The sequence below is a fragment of the Calonectris borealis genome, chromosome 14 (genome assembly GCF_964195595.1).
Source record: "Calonectris borealis chromosome 14, bCalBor7.hap1.2, whole genome shotgun sequence".
NCBI classification, from domain to species: Eukaryota; Metazoa; Chordata; class Aves; order Procellariiformes; family Procellariidae; genus Calonectris; species Calonectris borealis.
This window is the reverse complement of record NC_134325.1, coordinates 15805057-15824595: the sequence shown is the minus strand read 5'-3', so window position 1 is coordinate 15824595 and position 19539 is coordinate 15805057. Positions and strand designations below refer to the sequence as shown.

Below are 19539 nucleotides of genomic sequence, written 5' to 3'. Positions count from 1 at the left end.
ACAGGCTCAGAGACTCACTGCGGAAGGCTGGTAGCCCAGATCTGGGTCCTATTCCTGGTCCAAGTTTTGTACCCTGCTCTCACCTTTTTACTAAGAACGATTAGTGAATACTGAGATTTGAGAAAGCCTTTTTTTTGCATAGACAGGAGGGTAGATCATCAATGTAAATGGTACAGACAAGCTGGGGCAAAATGATTCCTAAGTAGCATCAGCTGGGCTTGCAGCAAAATCATAAAGTAGAGGTGCCATGTCGGAGTGTACCCTCTGTGTGTGTGTACTTACCTCAGGCCTCGAAGCCTGCAGTGACGGCGGTGAGATGTTCCAGCTTGCTATGGGTAGTAGTCTGAGAGAGTAACGTGGATAAGTCTTAACAACACTGGGATTTCCGTAGTGTTGACCTGTGATGTCTCTGGGGTCAGCGTGAAAATAAATTGATCTAGAAGCCCATTTCATGGGCTGAACACCTCTCAAAGAAGGTCCTCTAAATGCTAAGATAAGAGAAACAAGGGTTATATCTACTGATGACAATGAGTCTAAGTGGCTCATATGCAGTAAAAATTAATTGATATGTATTCAATTCTTCTCTTTCCCAATCTCATTAACGCTTCACTTTTGGAGTGCAACATTTTCTTTGCACAGCCACTCGTGTGATGCACTGCGTTATTTTGCCAAACACCGTTGGATTTTATAATCAATATTCTCTCAGTAGGTAGCCTACATCGTTTCTGAAGTTGGCCTAAAATCACACCAACTAATTCCAGGCTATGATTTGCTTTAGGTTGCTGCCCAGCCCAAGTTCCTTTCGAGTCAGTAGGATTCTTTCCGTTGGCTTTTGCAGTACTTGGATCAGATCCAAGGTGTAATTCCTCCCCCCGCTTCCCCTCCCCTCCCTGAACTATTCTTCAGATTATAATGTAACTTCCTTAAAGAATAACAATATTGGGCCAGATTTTCAGTTCCTATAAAACAGAATAGATTTGTTTCAAGTCAGTAAAATGATGCTCATTTACATGAGCTTAACATCTTTACATGCAACCTAATATCTCTTTAATAAGCCATAAAGCTCTCATCTTATTTATGTGAAAACCAGAACCGTTTAGACTATATTACACTTTCATGCCAAAGTCCTATGCAATGACAGCTTAGTTCACCTAACTTTTATTGACTATTTGTCGTGTTATCTCTTGATACAGCCTTAATGCATACCAAAATAATCTATAATTCCTCCTCTGTGATGCTATTGTCTGGTCATCTGGTTTCTCATATGTTTGCTTCACTATAGATTCAACCGTTCTAACTTAAACACAGATTCTAGAGGGAACAGCTTTAGTGACAGCCCTGCTTCAGACACAACAGAAATAATGAAGATTTATGGCAATCGTAAACATATGTTGGATTTTATTTTACAGAAAAGGTTTTCTCAGTTTCAATTGGCTGGATAGCAGTGTGAAAATAGATGGATGTCATGAAATTATTTACATTGAGAACTGACAAACTTTATTTGTAGAGTCCAACTTTCTCAGAGATCTCATGCAATGGAAAAGCTGAATTGGGTGGATCATAAAAATCTCAAAAGTTTCATCTTCAGCTGAAGTGTATGTTGGGGAGGAAACTGCTTTTTCAGTTAGAAGGTAAAGCAAGTTTGAGGTTGGGGGGGGTTGTTTTGGTTTTTTGTTTTGTTTTTTTGTTGAGAAATCCTTTCTACTTCTGTGAACCTGGAGCAATTCTGAAGCTAGCAGAATTATTCTGGATTTGTGCTGATGTTACTAAAATCAAAATATGGCTGTAGGAGTAAAATGATGCTTTTGTGGCACGGCACAGCATGAACAATGACTATATTTAGGATGCAGGAAAAGCCAGTCTCTGTGGAAAGTAAGCATCCAATGAATTTTATAATAGTATAATAATAGAAAGAGAAAGAAAAAAGAGGGGAAAGACAGAAGATGTACATTTAACCTGAGCATCAGGAAATAACATACCAGCAGTAGGTTTTATTTGTCTGCACAGTAGTCCCGAAGGGAAATTGAACCAAATATCCTTTTTGCTAACTTTCCATTCCCAACTTTTAATCAAAAGTCCAGATACTAACTGCTCTTGGAACGGGAACCCCCCATGACAATATGTGGAAGCTGAAATTCAGCAACGGTTAACTCCTTCCCACACCAGCATCACATGTTGTAGTGGACCGAAGTTGGGCTTGAAATGCTTTTATGTGAAAAGTTTTTGGGGCATTTCTCAAATGCTTTTTAGACATTCCAAGAGGAGGAATTTGCTAAATAAAATTCTGTAGACTCTTTTGTCTCAAGGCTGTGTCACCATTTGAACTGCAGTTTTCAAACTTGATGCAAAAACCATTTGCTTCTTTCATGATATGTTGTCCAGACTAAAGACTTGATTCAAATCTCATACCGCTGAAGGCTGATCATACCGTGGTCAGTGCAAAATGAAGTCTTGAAACTAAAATACAAAGCCGGAGAGGAAAGAGAAAGAGTGTGATTGGCGAAGATGAGAGTCTGATTCTGCTTTCTTATCCATGTAAATCTAGAGAAAAACCTCACTTGTGCATAGCTATTGCAGAGGCTAACACTCCTACATCCCCGAGCAACAGCACAGACAGTCTCAGTAGCTGAGAGATGTTAATTAAATTAAGAGTACTTGAGTGTGCTCTCATTAGGATGGATCAGAAGTAACCTTATTTTTCAGTATCTGTAAAGGTGAATTGACTTCCCGTTGTGTTTCACATAAAAACCAAAATGCAGGGGCAAGAGCAATTATTTCCCTTGATTAAAATGTTTTAAATGAAAACTTTCAAACAAGATTTCATCTGCAGCTCCTTATTCAAATGAAGAGTTTGATTCCTTATAAACTTACCCTGATTTTCAAACTTTAGAAAGTTGTACAGCTTTCCATGCTTTCTTCACTCCAGGTGAATCTGTCTCCTCATGTAACAGAAGTCAAACAACGTATTTTTAGGCTGAGGTGGGGTGTTTGTTGGTTGGGGGTTTTTTTAAGAGTTACATTTTTGCCTTTTATTATCTGTGATTTTGTTTGATGGAGAATTTTTCTTGTTTTGTTGTCTACGCTATGTGTACTAATCTGAAGCGTGCTGTGTTACAAAAGGCTTGTGTGCCACATAAGTCTCAACTGCAAATACTGTCAGCCCTCGAGGGAGCTTTGGACATGTAGAAGAGCCCATATACACACCACAGCCATAAATCCAAATGACATTACCCAGACTACGTTAAACATCTTCTAGCGTGCCTTTTACAGGGCCAATTTTTAATTTCTGGTGCTACGGCTAAATGGTGTTTAGCATTTCATGAGATGTACTAATCAAAGCATTTTTCAATGTCTGATTTATGATGTGGCTTCTATAGAATAAGCTGCTTTACGGTACCTCACTGGTATTTATTTGACTCTTCTGCATGGAGAACCGGAGGAGAGAAATTAGTGAAACTGCCAACTGAACTCACAGGTGCAGACATGGGAGAAGTTACATTGGTATTTGGTGAAAATTTTGAGTTTAGGCAGAAAATGAGTCTGGATCTGGAGGATATACATTAGAGATAGGTACCTAATTTGGCAGTTAGATACCCCTCTCAACCTGAAATTCCTTTGTAGGTCAAGCCCCAGTGTTTGTGGAATAAAGACAGCGAGCGTAAGCAGTACTGAGCTTTCCCGCTAGTAAGAGCCTGGGGACTTTCCTTGTATTTTCTTTCACAAACTCAGCATAAATTCGGGTATCTCCAAACAGTTCCAGATACATTATTTCTGATGTCTCTCATGAAACTAATTTAATTACAACATTAGACTATTTTAGTTAGAATGTATGTCAGCAATACTAAATCGTTAAACTAAATGGTACTTCATTTTCTTAAATAACTGTTTTGATATTTTAGGAGATTGTTTTGGTTGCTTGCCCCTTACTACTCCCTTTATATAGATCCCTATCCTATAAATAAAAGACAGTTTCAAAACATGTAAAATGGTGTCTTTACTAGCATATTTTTAAAAAATTAATCTGCAAAACATTCATATTCCCTAACATGTTTATACTAAACACATGAAGAACGGGATCACTCGGTGCTACAGGACTAGAAAAACATGAAAAAGCATTGTTTAAACTAAAATACGAAAATCTTTAGTTTTAAATACTATCTCATTTTCTTACAGTTTTTTTTAATTTACTTATTAAATTCAAATAAAAACCATTCTACTATTTCTTTTCCTTTCCTTTTATTACAAAGCAGACTACTAACATATGTCTGTGACTTTTAATTAAAGTAAGCACAGCTTTTTCTAGTAGAAAAATTTCCCAGTGAATGGTTCCCTCTCAAGAGTTTTTGGGGTTTTTTCCTGTATATGTAATTTCAGATGCTGCACAACAAACACGTGATGGTTCGTGTTGGAGGAGGATGGGAGACTTTTGCAGGTTACTTACTGAAGCATGACCCGTGCCGAATGTTGCAGATCTCCCGAGTGGATGGGAAAACTTCTCCAATCCAGAGCAAGTCTCCAACCCTCAGGGACATGAATCCAGACAATTATCTGGTTGTTTCTGCCCATTACAAAACCAAGAAGGAGATTAAGTGAAATAAGCTTCTCATGTGATTGGGACTCTATGTACGTAGGTCCAAATTATTTTCTCAAGTGTAGTAAATTTAGTTTATGCTTTAAAAGGACTTCGGAAAATTTAAGACAGACTGGAAATGGCAACCCATTTTGAAGATCTTTGAACTGTAGAACTATTTATTTCTAGTACTGTATCTTTTATAGCAAATTACCCTTGATAGGCTAATTACTACAATCAGATAAGAAATAGACATATATTTTTAGCCAAATTATTACTCTTTAATATGTGAATGTATACTTAGAGTTACATAAAGGAGTGGATCCTGTTAATGGAAGAAAATACACGATACAATATATTTGTATGAAAATCTTATTACATTGAATCCTTGACTGTTAGGCTAGTTGAAAAATATATATGCAGGTGGAAAATGAATATTTGTGGAAATTATTTGGTAATGCCTCTTGAAATGAAATAAAAATTGACTATTTTTATGGGTTGCAAGATTTTCTTAACCAGTAGAATATAAAGACTTATTGCATGCCAAGCGAATTCCCAAAGCCATTACTTTAAAAAAACAAAAAGCCCAAGAAAAAAACCCCACACCTTCTACTCTTTAAAGCTAAAGACAATGCTCAGTGCTAGATCTGTACGTAGATCCCTTCCTGTTTTTTCAAAGTTGCCCAAAATAGAAGCCCGGGGGAGTTGAGAGGTTGCCCCTTCCTCTGTCAGACAATAGAGACGGCCAGTTGTTCGAGCGGGGTGATGTACTGCAACCCGTCAGGGGAAGCAGTAGAAGATGCTCAGGCCTTTGACCCAAGGAGGAGCTTCAGAAGATGCTAGTCCCTCCTGAGCCACCACAAAGCACGACGCTGTTCTTCAATCTGAGCTTTTCCTTCCCCTTCTTTTTAATTTTCTTGGTCATGCCAAATGTGAAATATTCATTACCCTGTCAGCAGAGTGATTCACATTCTTGTAAATCATTCACACACCTCTAAAATAGCTAAAGGCACAGGGGGGCTTAGTTCATTATTTTGGCTACTTTTCTATGTTTATATTTGGTAATTTATGTGCCTTGTAACGTCCTAGAAAAATCATTTTATAGGATTATTTCACTGACTGTATAAATTTGAGCAGAACTCAGTTGTTTCATTACAAATGAAATAAAATTTTTTAAAATACTCATACATTTTGAAAGTCTTATTTATTATTTGTAATCTGTGTTCCCGCTCTTTGCTGCTACTGACCGGATGCCTACAATATACAGTACTGCTTGCTAACCTAATAGTGAGCTACACAGTGAACGGGGCAAGCATTCACTTACTACAGATAGCACAGAAATACCCGGATTTTATTGTAAATTAATTTTCCTTTGCAGGGAAAGAAAAAAATCAAAAGCCTTCTTGAAATCATTTGTTAAGTACCAACTGGTATTTTTCTGTATTTTTTTAAGTTTAATTTTAAAACATAGCCTTATGATCTGTTCCTGTGTCTTTAAAATTAACAGCAAAATATCTACTGGCTAGACAGGGTCAAGACCTTCCTCTTTCATGTTCTGTGCCTTATTAAAATCAGCACTTTGTATCTCACTTCTGTGGAACCATTCTACCACACCGTCTAAAAATATCTGCTAAATACAAATAGTTAACAATTGCTTGGTGCACCATAGGAAGTAGCAGTATATAATTCCAAACATGTTTTTAGAAAGAAAAATTGTAGCCTTTTATTCTTATTTTGAGACATTTTCTAGGAAGATTAAACATATGCTCAAGCAGTAAATCCTTTGAAAAGCCATATGAAGACCAAATTCTCATAGACGGAATGTATGTAGCCCTTACGGGAGCGGAGAACAGACTATAAGCAACATTAAAAAAAATGCAGCACAGCTGAAAAAAATCATGATCTTAATATATGCACCAAGACATCTGTTTTCAAATGAACAGAGAAAAAAAAAAAAATCTCTTGTGAAAGTGTTAGATGTTTATTTTGAAATAATGGTTACTTTTTAAAAGATAAATAGTTGTATTTCCATCATCCAAGATTAAGTTTGCATTACTATTGTGTTTTTTCTTTAAAATATTGGAGGGTGTTTCCATGTTAATAAATCAAGAACAGATAATTATTAAAAAAAGTATTCTTAAGTTTATTTTAATATTAAAACAAATAATCCTGGTAAATCCAAACCAAGATTTTAAATTAAACATGAACTGCTTTATGTGCTTGGATTGTAGCTATCAAAATAGTCCTTTTTGATTCAGGGTACTCAAACATCTTAAAAAAAAAAAAAATCACATTAAAACACTTCCTGACTTAAAATTTCAACTTAGCCAGTTCCAGAATGGGAGACCTATAAAGGACTTCTCAAAAGTATTGCCACTACCACCTAATCTGTGTAAAAAGCTTGCAGGTGGGACGTACTGCATTTGATGCACCTGGCACAGGTGTGGATAGCAGAGGAGGAAATTAAAGCAGGAGCATCAATAAAGCAAACAAAACCGTGCAGCAAGCTAGCTAACTCTGGAGGAAGGGGTTGGGAGCATCTTATTTGGAAGGTAAGTGTTGCTAATTTGGTAAATGGTATTTTTGTAGTGTACTAGATCCTACAGCAATGTAGGAGTTGGGGAGTTTGTTAGGAGTCTAAGGCTCAATTTACAAAGCTAAAGCTGAGAAGCAAAATCTTGCTCAAAGAGGTATGGCCCTTGTTGCAGTGATGGGGGCAGAACAGACTTCATGTAGAAAGTATTTGGGGAGGAAAAAACCCATTGTTTGACCAGCTAGCTGTAGTAGGTGATACTTGAAGTTTTTATGCCAAAATCTATGGTATTAATTTATCTAGTGTAGATTTCTAGCAGGCTGAACTGAATGGTGGAATACCAACAGGGAAGACCTGCAGCTCTGCTCTTGTCCCCCCAAGTGAGGGAGGGTCTGCTGAGACTGCCGAATAGTTTCTTGTTAAAAGGGCAGGAGACGAGATGCTGACATGTCAACACTCCATGGCAGATGATCGTAAGGAAGAGTGCCATGTAGTGATTTTAGCTTACTCTATCGCTGCATAACTCAGCTGACTGAGCGTTGAGGAGGCTGAAAGTCCTAAAAAGTTGAACTGATGAGCTGCAATGAAGCCTCTTCTTGAAGTACTCGTTGGGTCATAGAACAAACCCCCTGGGAGCTCCTGCTGGTTGTGAATAAGTAACTGTGCTAAAGCTCAAGATGGCTAAATTACGTACGATTACTTTTAAAAACCATTATTATTGTATAATGTCAAATAAGCATGCTGGAAGCAATTCAGAATTAGTTTGGAAATGTAACTGTAACATCTGTTATTGCTCATTACAGGAGGTACCTTCTGTCACCTCGCTGTTCATCTATTACCTGGAGTTTTTCTTCCAAGCAGAGTTATTTACATAATTGATTGTGGATAGGCTTTTTTTCTTGTCTTTATTATAGTGATAATTGCTCCTTCCTTTGCATTACCACCTTTTTTCTAAAAGCAATTTAGAAATGATACGTAAAATCTACGGAAAGTAGTTCAAAGGCTGTTGGTGGGGATGAGTGAAATAGGGAGGTGTCAATATGTGTGTGTGGGAAGGTATAGCAAGTTTCTTATAACTGAAGACCCAGCACTGAATTCATTATGTGTGTTCATTTTAGATGAGCTGTTTGCCACACCAGAAGCATCTGCTAGAGACGCTTCCAAGGGTTTGGTTCTTTTTGGGCTTACTTGTACTGCCTTGTTGGCTGCTAATACGCAGTACCTGACAGGGAAGGAGGTAGAGTGCTGCTTCTTTGCTCTGCGTCTCCTACTTTCTTAGCCTGTGGTATGTTAGGAATCTAAAGTAAGGTGAAACAGACACGTGGGATCACGCGAACGTTTATGGGGCTGGAGAGGTTTTTCCATCCCAGTCCAACTGCTGGCACCGCTTGTGCCTGATGAGCTGTCTCCCAAGGATTTAGTCTGTCATCGTGCCAAATCCACATGCTGAAGTCATCTGTTTTCCTAAGGGCCCGCAGCAGTGCTACCCACCCTTGTGGAAACGCAGCTTCTGTGTCCTCCCAAAGCGCGGGGAGTTCTGCCCCAAACGCTCTCTCCCTGGCATAATCTGCGTATTCTAACGATACGCAGGAGCAGATGGTTTTATTTTCTGTTGCTGCAACAAAGATGATGCTATCGCAGTCACCGAGAGTCAGCCCTTTCATTTCAGCTTAGGAGCATTCGTCTTGGACTGGCAGGAGTTTTTCAAGTCATCTGCAAGAAACTGAAAATGCTTTCAGAAGGTGGAGAAAAGAGGAATAGTGGTACTGCCATAAAGCAAACAAAATATCAACTGCCTAGATAATCTACAGGAATGGATGTATTTTAACAGCCTCTAAGGTGAAGTAAACATCTAGGATTGGGGGAAACAGGGACACTTATTGTGTCCTTAAGCAGCACAAAGTGGTAAGAAAGAGAGGGGAGGCATCTTATTTCTACCAGTATAGAGCAGCTCTAATATGCATAGGTCTGTGTTACCATTTAATGGTAATGTACACTTCAGGTAGCTATCAGTTGTATACTACTGAACTGCAGTATTTTCTGCTTTTGTTCTCAACTGAAATTAATGTTACCAAAAAACTTAAACCAACAGAGGTGTTTTTATTTACCCGAATCATTTCCCAGATTCAGTTCAGACTGGCCATCTGAACAGTTAGATGGGTATAGTATAGAAACCTCTTAAAAAATAGCTTTATTGATCAGTGATTTGTAATATAGAACTATGCGCTATGCACCCCCAAATCCTCTGACGTCTTTCTTAGCTGTAAGAATAAATTTGGCATTCAAAACGAGGACTCATAAGAAGCAGCGACATATCTGGTTTTTACTTAAAGGATGGGAAGAGCAGTTATTTTCTTCTATGGTAATTCTGAATTGCAAAAAAAGCCTCTTTAAATACAAGATCCACTTGATCTGAGGCGGTTCAGACCTTTACTCCCACCTTCCAGGAAAAACTGCCAGGCAGAGAGCCACGAGCAAGCCAACTGCCTTTGCAGGACTAAGAGCTGGGTGACGAGCAGTGCGGGTGCTCAGCCAGGTGGTGACCTCTTACTCCAAGGCAGAGCACCCTGACTGGTGACAGCACCTGGAGCAGAAGAGAGCAGGCTTGCCTCGGGCTGCCTAGCAAGGGTGGGCAGCACAGCGTATCACAGCACAGCCGCACGACTGCTTCACGCCGGAAATCCCTCCAATTTTCACAGGATCGAAATATCAATGGGTGACCCAGGAACTGTGACCTGTTTCACAAGGTTATTTCAGTGGTTTTAACTGAAAGTCTTCATGATACTAATCCAAGTAGAGACTCCTCTTCGGTCCGTGTGCTAGCTCTTTCATACAGCAGGGGCTTGAATGGAAAGAGATGATGGTTATTTCCTCCCCTTATGGTTTTGGGGGAGCAGCCTGATGGAGAGTGAAAAGAAGAATGTATTAAGTTTGAAATACCCCAAGTGACCAACCAAGCGTTAAGTGCTGCTTAAGTGTCTTTGTAGGACACCCCCTGGGACAGATGATGGGATTGAAATTCACATTTCAAATTCATGTTTACTATATTTTACTCTATTTCAATGCATTTTCATTAGACTTCAAATTTGCTATGATCAATTAATACACTGAAAAGAGCAATTGCCAGCAATCAAAAGAAACTGAAGGTATTCATCTGCCAAGGACACAGCCTTTTAGCTCAAACGCCATTATACTAATATTGAAAAGTCTGCCTTCTCAACTCAATTCTGAAGGCTAAGCCAGGAAACTCACTGTGTCAGATCTGTGCTCCTAAGACAGCATGCGACACTATTAGGGGAGGTAAAAGAAGAAATATTTCAGTTTAAAAAAAAAAAAGCCTCTATAGCCTAAACTAGGTCAGAAATGGGGACGGTAACATACTGAGGCCAAGCATAATGCTCTCCGGGGAAAATAAGAGCTAGATTCTCAGTGTTGAACATGCCGCAACAAATGTCTCTCATCTATTAAAGCAGTAGTTCGAGGCCACTAGTTTGAAAGTCTAGTTGTAACACCCTAGTTTAGGTAGCTCTAAATAATGAAAGGCAGCTTCACATTGGGGAAAGGGATTACAGGCATTGCTGAATACGGAAGAAAAGTGACAGAGCTTTGGGTATTTGGCAAGTGTTATTGTGCTGCCACAAACCCACCCAGATAGTACAGAAACTTTAGGAAATGAACCATCCAAGAGATGACGTAGTAAGTTTTTTGCTTTTTGTTTTTCCAACTCCTGAGAAGTGCAGCATTGCCCTCTTGTGGTAATAAAGGAGAACAACTAATAACAGTATCTTTCATTTAATGTTTAACTTCCAGTATTCATTATAAATACTTACAGACTCAAAGGAGATCCACATCAGAAAATGAGAAGAACAATTATTAGACTCATAATAAAACAGCTTTCTTGCTATAAGTACACAGGGTTTATAAAGGTTTCTATTTTTTTTTAACTAGTGTCACAAAACGCTTCCATTTGTAAGCATCCGCCATGAATCTGCTTTCTTTTTTCGAAAAAGGCACTAAATCCCTAAGCAGTTCAAAGGTCATTAGGAAGCTGAAGAGAAATGCTGTCACCCACATATTCAAATATATTTACTTATGAACAACTGTCTACATGAGGACTTGGAGAAAAGTTTAATTAAAGAGCTTAAAATAAGCATCAAAAACACCGCATGGGCACCTGAGCTGTGCCTAAGCCCGTCATACGCAGACATACATACATCAACTGACCGGACGGCACACGCATACTGACTGACTACAGGTAAGGAGGCCACTTCCATGTGAGAAAACCCATCTCACTCCCTTGATGGGGAAGCAATAAAACATGCACATAAAACAAACAAACAAATTTGGCCAAAACTTAGTGTTCAGAGTGAGTTCTTAAGTTTCTTAGCGTATGTTTCCACATCTGTCCTCCCACAATGGCAAAGTACTGCTGAGTCTTCATACGCAAACAGCAAAAGCCACATGATGAGTAAGTGCCACTCAGCTGCAGAAACTGGCAAGTTATTGGCAGTAAACATCAATCTTCTCTTCACAAGTCACACCTCTTTATCCAACCTGCCACTAAAGACAAAAACAACAAAACGCACCACAGGTTTGTATGAAGACAGGGGAAAGAAAAAAAACCAAACCACACCACAAGATTGTAACACCTTTTATATCCAGCAAGTGAAGGACGTGCAGCCCACCAGCAGCAGCTTATACAACCTCCTGCCCCGAGCCATGTATAGCAATGAGGGAAAGAGATGAAGGCTTATGAAGCCTGTGTTTCAATAACCAGATGCATCTACTGCCTTGGAGAGGTTCTAATTCCTAATTACATCTCTGTCTGGCCTTCCGAGACAAAGTTTACGTTAGAAAAGTAGTAGTAGTAGCAGTAAAGTTCTTCAGTATCTATGCCAACACTGTACGGGTTTTTTTTGAAGAGATAGATACATGAAACCCAAAGCCATTACCCTACTTGGTTCAAACATTTTCTATAAACTCAGGGAAGAGAGACAATCTGAACCGGTACTGAAAAGGGACACTGAGTACAGGTCAACTCCATGAGGAGGTCCCCAGTGCTGAAAGTACTGATGCATCGTAGGTGCAGAAACTGGGGAAGAAGGGGGGGGGGGGGAGCTCTCTGCCATCCTTGCTGTCTTTGTGTCCCAGAAATGAAGTCCCACTGAGAACACTGTGTGATAATGACACATGCTTCCATTTCTATTCCATTTCCCTTCCACTTCCCTTCCTCTTGGTTTTTCCTCAAGTTATTCAATCTTGTAGACGACAACAAAACAGGATTTTCTCAGTGAATATAAGGACAGTTGCATCACGTTGTTTCTTTTTTGAACTTACTCTCAGTCCTCCTTCTCCTCCAGAACCTGAAGCTGCAATTCTTTTTTCCATTTCTTCCTGTTTCTTTTTCTTTTGCTCTACAGAGTAAACGTTCTTAATACCTCGAGAGGAAGCCTGGGAGAAAACACATTTGGGTAAGACCACTTGGCTATTTTTCTGGATAGAAACCAAACTGCAAGCCTTGGCAACAGCATTTTGTGAACTCTGGTTGGCATGAAAAGACTGAAACGCTAAGTAATGCTACTATGACATAAACCCAGATTTTTCAGGATACTTCTTCATGCTATGAGCTCTCGGTCCCATAGGTATGTGAGGGTGGTTTTGTTTCATATTGTTATTACATCCAGGCGAACATATTTAATGCAATTACATGTATCTGCTTTACATCCTAAGATGCAGAACCAGAACTTCCCTTCCCAAAAGTCCCATAAATTTTTAGTCCGTGGTTTTTCCAGTGTCAGGGCCTATTTTTGCCCTCACAAACAGAATTAACTGGGAAGAGACGATTCGGGCAGACAGAATTTCTAAGAACTTCAGCTGTTTCATCATCCATTCACTTCTTCCGTCTCTTGTTATCAAAAGGCTACCTAGAGATAGGATACAGATGATGGAAATCATAATGACAGCTTCTATTCTAACACTTGGTAAGCGGATTGATAAAGTCACAAGCTCTGTATGGCAACTACAGAAATTGATGGGAACGTTACATGCAGGGGAGAAAAAAGGTCGTGTTAGTAGTGCTAGCCTAGGCTGATAGAAATCCAAGTTCTAAATTGTGATCTGTGAGAAATAACCTGTGTGATAGTCTACCCCTCAAACTTCGTAGGATGTGTGGACAGCAGTAGTACAGAGATGACAAACCTGTTGTCAGCTGCCTCCTAATGAGGACCTAGACTAGATGGTAGGAATATCAGAACATCAGACAAACCGTTAACACTGTAAACCTAGAAAGAAAATGTTTTAAAAAATGATTCTTAGCTAAGTCTAGAGGTATGATACTACAGCATAAGCTATGCAAAAGATGTTAAAATCTACAAAGGGAAAACAGCAATGCTCTCACCTGAAATTCAAGGCCCTGACGACAGGCACAATTCTCAATAGGCTACTAAGACAAATCTTACCAACAAATACTAACTTACTTAGATCCTATGATTTCTAGCTTTTAGGCAACTGGCCTTCCAAGTAAGTTAGGCACCCAGACCGTCTCTACAGGACCCCAAAAGGAAGAACACCTCACACGACTTCAGGTTGAATAACGAGCAGTTAAGAAGCATGTACAGGAAAACGCTAAGCAGAGAAGGACATCTGATCTACTCCCTTGTCCCTCATGAGGGGGAAACTGAATTAGGCTACTTGCAAGACATCTCCATTGCTCAACATTCAGAGGCTAAAATGCTCTCAGATAGTCCTGAAAAATCCTGGCAGATATTTTCGCTCTTTCTCTTTTAAGAAAACAAAAAGTAACAGAGAGTGATAGTTATGTTTTTCTTTAGCAGCTTAATGGCTACTAGAGAACTTCAGAGCCATCCTTAACAAGTTGCTTCATTTCTTCTTCCTCCCATGAAAGCTTTTTAGCAACTTAAGAGCTACAAGGGGACGTTCCCCTTTCACACACTTCTCAAAAGTGTATTTCTTACAGTTCTGCTTAAAAGCCCTTCAAGACTTAAGGTTACATGTGGATTGCTTTTAGTATGTAGTCTGACACAAAATCAAGAGTTTTTCAAGAAGGACTCCGAAGCATCACTCGGCTGTTGCTCCAATTATTCACCAAACTCCCTTAAAACCAGATCAACATGGTCCTCATCAATAACGGTCGACTTTGAATTCAATATATAATGTCACTAACACTCATACAAATAACACATTCCTCTCTCTTCATAGTTCAGCTGTGATCTCTAAGACACACTTTTTACTTATTGTAGATTTTCTATGGTGTATGTTATGTGCCTTTTTTGAGAAGTACAGAAAGGAAGAAATAGGCTGGCTAGCTCTACATTCTGCTAGAACATTTGCATCCTACCTCTCCTAACTTTAAGGATATTTAAGTAGCTAAAGCTTAGCAACCTTAAAAAGATAGAAATTAATACTATTTCTTTGCTGGAATTTGAGCTGAGAAATGTGTTCAATTGCTGCCACGTCGATAAACTCAACTTGTAAGTGCTCATAACCTCCATTTGTAAGAGAAGTACAAGTGCAGTACCATTTGAAATTGCCGCCAAAACAACTGTTTGACAACTCTGGCTCGAAATATTTCTCAATCTCTTGTTTTCAAATCTTATAATGGGGAAAAAAATAATGACGGACTTGCTCTTCAATTCTTAGGTTGTTTTTTAACTACTGCAAAACTTCTCCCATGCAAATAAACTGTTATCTTGCAATGGTCTTTGAGTACATACCTAGCTATGAAATTCTACTGTAAATATATATAAAAATGGTATAAAGTTAAACATTAATACTATGAAAATATTTAATGACAATTCCCACAATCCAGTGTTCCCACAGAAGCCCTAGCTATTATTTTCCCCATAAACCAGTTACCAAAATATATTTTCAATAAATGGCATTTTATCAGACATTACCTCCATCTGCCTCTTTTCAGCAGCTTCTGCTAGCTGTCTTCTTTTTATTTCCTAAATAAAATGTGAAAGACAGTGAAATTCTATTCCAATTGAGTCTGTACATTCTTTTGAAAGTCTTAATTTTTAAATATGACTCAAATCTGTAATGCAAACTGTCACGAAATGACAACCTTAAGTCACTTAGCATCATCCCTCCCTCCATTGCCAGTCTGCAAGAACAAAGTGTTTTTAGTGACTAATATGCTACAAGAGCAGCTGCTGACATATCCACAGTCAAACCCCACCAGAAATCTGAATTCAGCTGTCTGTATTACGCCTTCGCTCCAAAAAATTCAGGCTGGAATGAGAAGGCACGCAGTGTGTGAAATGTCCTTTTGGAGTCTGAAAAGGGGCAAGCTCGCTTTCCAGGCCAAGTGTGCTCCTCTTCTTCACCCCCACAAAATCCTCAGCTGAGGGGTACAAAAGCACCGAGATGGGGTCCTACCCGCGTAGGAGAAATGTCATCCTATGAAGGTTAGTTAGAAGCGAGCATCACTGTGTACTAGAGAGAAAAGCACAGTTTTTCCCGTTTCTGGTTCAAATGAGGGTCATCTTGGCCTCGATTATGGTGTGAACCCCCTTCACGTGAAGCCCCCAGTCTCCATGCAAGCGCCCACGACTGAGGCGTGGGACAGAGCAGGGGGAGGCTGCAGGGTGCCAGGCCCCAGGGCGGCCTCGGCCGCGGCAGCTCCCCCTCCCGAGGCCGGGGGCCGAAGGACGAGTTTCCCCAGCACAGCCGCTGCCTCGGGCACTCCTCCTGGGGCACTGCGGCAGCCATGAGGCCTTTCACTGACGGCGGCGGCGCAGGGAGGCCGCGGCTCCGCGGCCCGGCCTCCATTTTAAGGAAGGCGGCCCGATCCCCCCCCACCCCGCCCCGGCGGGGAGGGCCGGTGCTGCCCGCGCTCGTCCCCCGTCCCGGTGCTGCCGGGCGTCACTGCCCCCTTACAAACAACCGGGCGGAAGGAGGGAGGGAAACCGCCCCCGGCCCGGGGGCCGCCGCGGCCCCGCACTCACCGGGTCGGGCGTCTCCACCACGTCCTTGACGGCGCCCCCCATGCAGGGCAGGCACAGCCCCATGGCGGGCCCCACGGCCGGCAGGGCCGGCGACCGTGGAGGAGGCGGCGGCTGGGGAGGAGGCGGCGGCGGCCCCGCCCGCGGCCTCCGCCAGGCGCCGCGCTCCGGCAGGGCCCGCCCCGTCATGGGGCCGCGAGCGGCGCCCCGACGTGCCGCCGGGGGCGGGCATGGCCGGCGGGGGCCGCGGTGGAGGCTCTGACCCGCGCTAGTTCCCCCCCGGGAATTAAACTAAATTAAATTCGTCCTGTTAGGGGGAAAGGGACAATAGTCTAATTAATTTCCAGCTCGCGCCGGTAAACCTGATACAGGGATTCAGAGCCTGGCAACGGCAGCGAGCGTGCCCGCGCCCCGGCCCGGCGCTGCCGTCCGCCGCCGAGGGCCTGAGGCCGGCGGTGCCGGTGCTGCCCGCCAGGAGCGGGGCTCCCGCCCTCCGTGTTTGAAGCCCTAACACGGTTCTGGCGGTGGTGTCCGAGAGGTTCTTTCGAAAGCTGGTGCCGATTTACCGAGTGCCAAGCCCGTGAGCGCTCTCCTGCGGTCTTGGCTTGCAGCCATCTCGTAAATGCGGAAAGCAGCAGCGTGCTTTTTCCTGAAGAGCAGCACGCTCGCACGGCTCAAGGCCTCGTCTGAGGACCACCGGGCTGGGCGGGGATGGCACGGACCTGTGCAGCCCGTGCCGTGTCCTGAGGCGAGATACGTACCTGTCTCGTCCAGCAGCTTTCCGCCTTTTTGACTTGCATGTGAGGAAAATGCATTTCTTCACGTTCCTTTGCTAATCACTTATGTTCATCCTGAGATGTATGTGATTTTTTTTCCCCTATTTTAGTATTTTTAAACGCTCGTGTCGTTTAGAAAGCTCCTGGTTTTAGGATTAATGCTTTATTTCGCATTCAGTCTTTTGTCCTCTTTGAAATGGTTCGCTGTGGCTTACTGCCAAGAATTTCTCTCCTTGCTGGCCTTCATTGGTTTCCTCTGTTTCCTGGTACCGAGTTTTCAAAAAGTCTTTTCCTCTTTTCTGGCTCTTCCGCTATTTCTCTTCCTTAAAATTTTGCCGCCTTTTCTTCTAGTTATTTATAGTAGACTCCAGCATTACCCTATTCAACAACATTTCCTGAATTTGAGTGTTGGTGTGTACATCAATCCCCAAGGATTATGTGAAGAGTATAATACGTATTCTTCATAAACAATGCAACATCTACCCAGCTTCTTTCCTGCCTCCGTGATTTTGAACAAGGTATATCTTTGTGCACCAATGTTCTTGTCCTGCGATTTATTCCATGGTCCATGATGTCCTACATTATTGTAAAGTTCTAATTTAAGTTCTTGTGTTTGTTCCCTGCAGCTATATAACCATCAGAGAGGATTATCACGTAGCTGAACTAAATACTCCGCACAAGTCCCAACATGGTCCTGAGCTTTCTGAACTGGACATCAAAAGTCTTGCTGTCCTCGTGGGAGATTAATCAGGCTCATGGAAGGGGAGCAGAAGGAGGCTCACCTGCCACCCATCCCTGCCTAGCGAGGCTGAGATGGTCTGCAGGAGTGCACAAAAGCTCTAGCAGAGCAGCTGGGCTGGGCTGTGTTGTCCCAGGAGCTGCAGCAGAGGTGCTGCAACCTTCCTGCTGCTGGTGTAGTGTGTTATGACTTAACTTTCTGCTTTGTAATGAAAGCATTATTTTTTTTTATTATTTTTAAAGTATCAAGGTGCTATTGTTTTATGGTTATGTGGATTAAGTGATGAGTGTTTGTCAAGCTTCAGGTTAGAACTGAGGAGTTCTCGGCTGGTTGCAGTCTCCTGTTTGATCCGTCAGATGATAATCCCTGAGCGCAGCTAAAATACACTTTGCTGCATCTAAAAGGTTTAGAGGAAGATTAAAGTGCACTTGGACAGAACTCTGCATAGAGAAAGAGCGCAGCTTTCTGGTGGTATGAGCGGGTAAGACGTAACTGAAAAGGTGAGTGGTTCAAGCAAAACTTCAGTTCTTTAGAAGTGCCTGCACGAGGCAGTCTGAAAGTTGTTTATTGAGAAGTAGCAGGAAATATGGTAACAACTTTTTGTTCTGTAACAAAGAGCTTATCGGTTATCACTGAGGGTTTTCAAGGCTTATGTTTTTACTGCTGAAGTTTTAGGCATAACCTTTTGGTAAAATCACTTAGTTTGAGGTTGTTTAATAACTGGTTTCTTCTTGAGACTTCCTGGAATAAGCTTAAAGAAATTCTGAGTATGTGTAGTTTGAAATGAAATCAACAGGCTCTTTTTGTGTTTAGATACACTGATAACCAGTGACAGCTTGAAAATTGGATACAAATTCACGTTTTTAGGATAATTTGGGCTCTATATGAGCGAGGAGTTGGCCTCGCTGTATTCCAAGAGCCAGGTGAGGATTGTCAGATCTCTCTGGCCTGGAGCACTGGGGCAGCTGATTCTCTAGGGTGGTTGTGCGATAGCAGTAATAAAACACAGACTTGTCCTGTGGTTTTGCCTGAATTCATCTGCGTTGCCTCAGAAAGCATATCTGAAAACAGGCAGTGGCAGTTAACTGTCTGTCCCCTCCCTCTTAATCCTTAACACCCAATTTCTGCTTTTCTTTCACCTGGAGACTTACTCCCTGTGTTGGGGCTGACCGATGCAGAGCATCCCGCTGTCCTTCGCCTGTGAAAGGGGTGAAGCTCATCTTCATAAACGCAGCAGCCATCACTTGCCAGAGCAAAGCTCTCCTCCATTACGGGTTGCAATGCTCTTTGACTTACTGCGTGCTGAGTATTTCTTGATGCTGAGAGATCAGTATTTATGCCTGTAGCTCAATTAGTAACAGATGATAGGGTTTTCTTGTTTGTTTGTTTTAGTGCTTTGGGGGCATTTTTGTCCATTTCCCGCACCCTGCCAAGTAATACTGTGCTGGAATAACACTTTAGTTATGCAATCAACTTAAAAAACCCCATACCTAACACTGACATTAATAGTAGTAGCACATTGCTTTTAAATGGGGTTGCTAAGCTGACCAATTTGAATTTTTTTATTCATGTGATAAATTGGGTGTAGTGAGTTTTGAATATCTGATTTAACAAGAAATACATTTAAAAAATGTTAGTGACATTTCTGCAGGTTTTTGGTAGCTTATTAGAAGATCTGGCAATTGTTACCGGTTCATTTGTAACGGTTTAGTTATGGTGGCATTTGTGCAAGAACAGTATTGAACTGCATCTTAATCTGACTTTTATCAATGTTGGTCAGTCTCTAGCCTCTTATCTTCTCAAAATCCAGCAGGTGGTACTATTGACACACAAATTTCCTCTGTTTCCCAAATGTATAGCCACACCTTCGATTTATTGTTTTGTTTTGATATTATGGGCAGTGTGGCTTTGAATAGGAATGAAGATGCTACTATCTGCTGCATTTCTGGAAGTGT

General features: G+C 41.4%; 2 protein-coding genes and 1 long non-coding RNA gene across 6 annotated transcripts in view; 1 reads left to right on the top strand and 2 right to left on the bottom strand.

The window, feature by feature from the left end:
* The window catches only part of GAS2 (growth arrest specific 2), a 98389-nt gene extending 92630 nt beyond the window's left edge, over positions 1-5759 (top strand). For both annotated transcript variants that reach the window (XM_075163295.1, XM_075163294.1), the window contains exon 8: positions 4375-5759. In XM_075163295.1, the coding sequence (XP_075019396.1) occupies positions 4375-4593 (219 nt within the window). In that variant the 3' untranslated portion in view covers positions 4594-5759. The remainder of the gene's footprint in view (positions 1-4374) is intronic.
* On the bottom strand, positions 1382-4596 carry LOC142088208 (uncharacterized). Its single transcript, XR_012675767.1, has 2 exons — positions 4442-4596; positions 1382-2939 (listed from the first exon to the last, which is right to left on the bottom strand). It is a non-coding gene; the product is annotated as an uncharacterized LOC142088208 (long non-coding RNA).
* A 930-nt stretch (positions 5760-6689) lies between the features above and the next one.
* Positions 6690-16258, bottom strand: SVIP (small VCP interacting protein). 3 transcript variants are annotated; one of them, XR_012675765.1, is made up of 6 exons: positions 16073-16258; positions 15020-15070; positions 12441-12554; positions 10934-11663; positions 9532-9945; positions 6690-8816 (listed from the first exon to the last, which is right to left on the bottom strand). XR_012675765.1 is itself a non-coding variant. In XM_075163296.1 (4 exons), the coding sequence occupies exons 1-4, from the start codon at positions 16256-16258 to the stop codon at positions 11649-11651; spliced, it is 366 nt and encodes a 121-aa protein (XP_075019397.1). In that variant the 3' UTR covers positions 10880-11648. The 3 variants fall into 3 exon arrangements, 1 of the variants encoding a protein (XP_075019397.1); XR_012675766.1 differs by having other exon boundaries at positions 6690-8826; positions 9544-9945; XM_075163296.1 differs by lacking the exons at positions 6690-8816; positions 9532-9945 and having other exon boundaries at positions 10880-11663.
* Positions 16259-19539: the final 3281 nt, after the last annotated feature.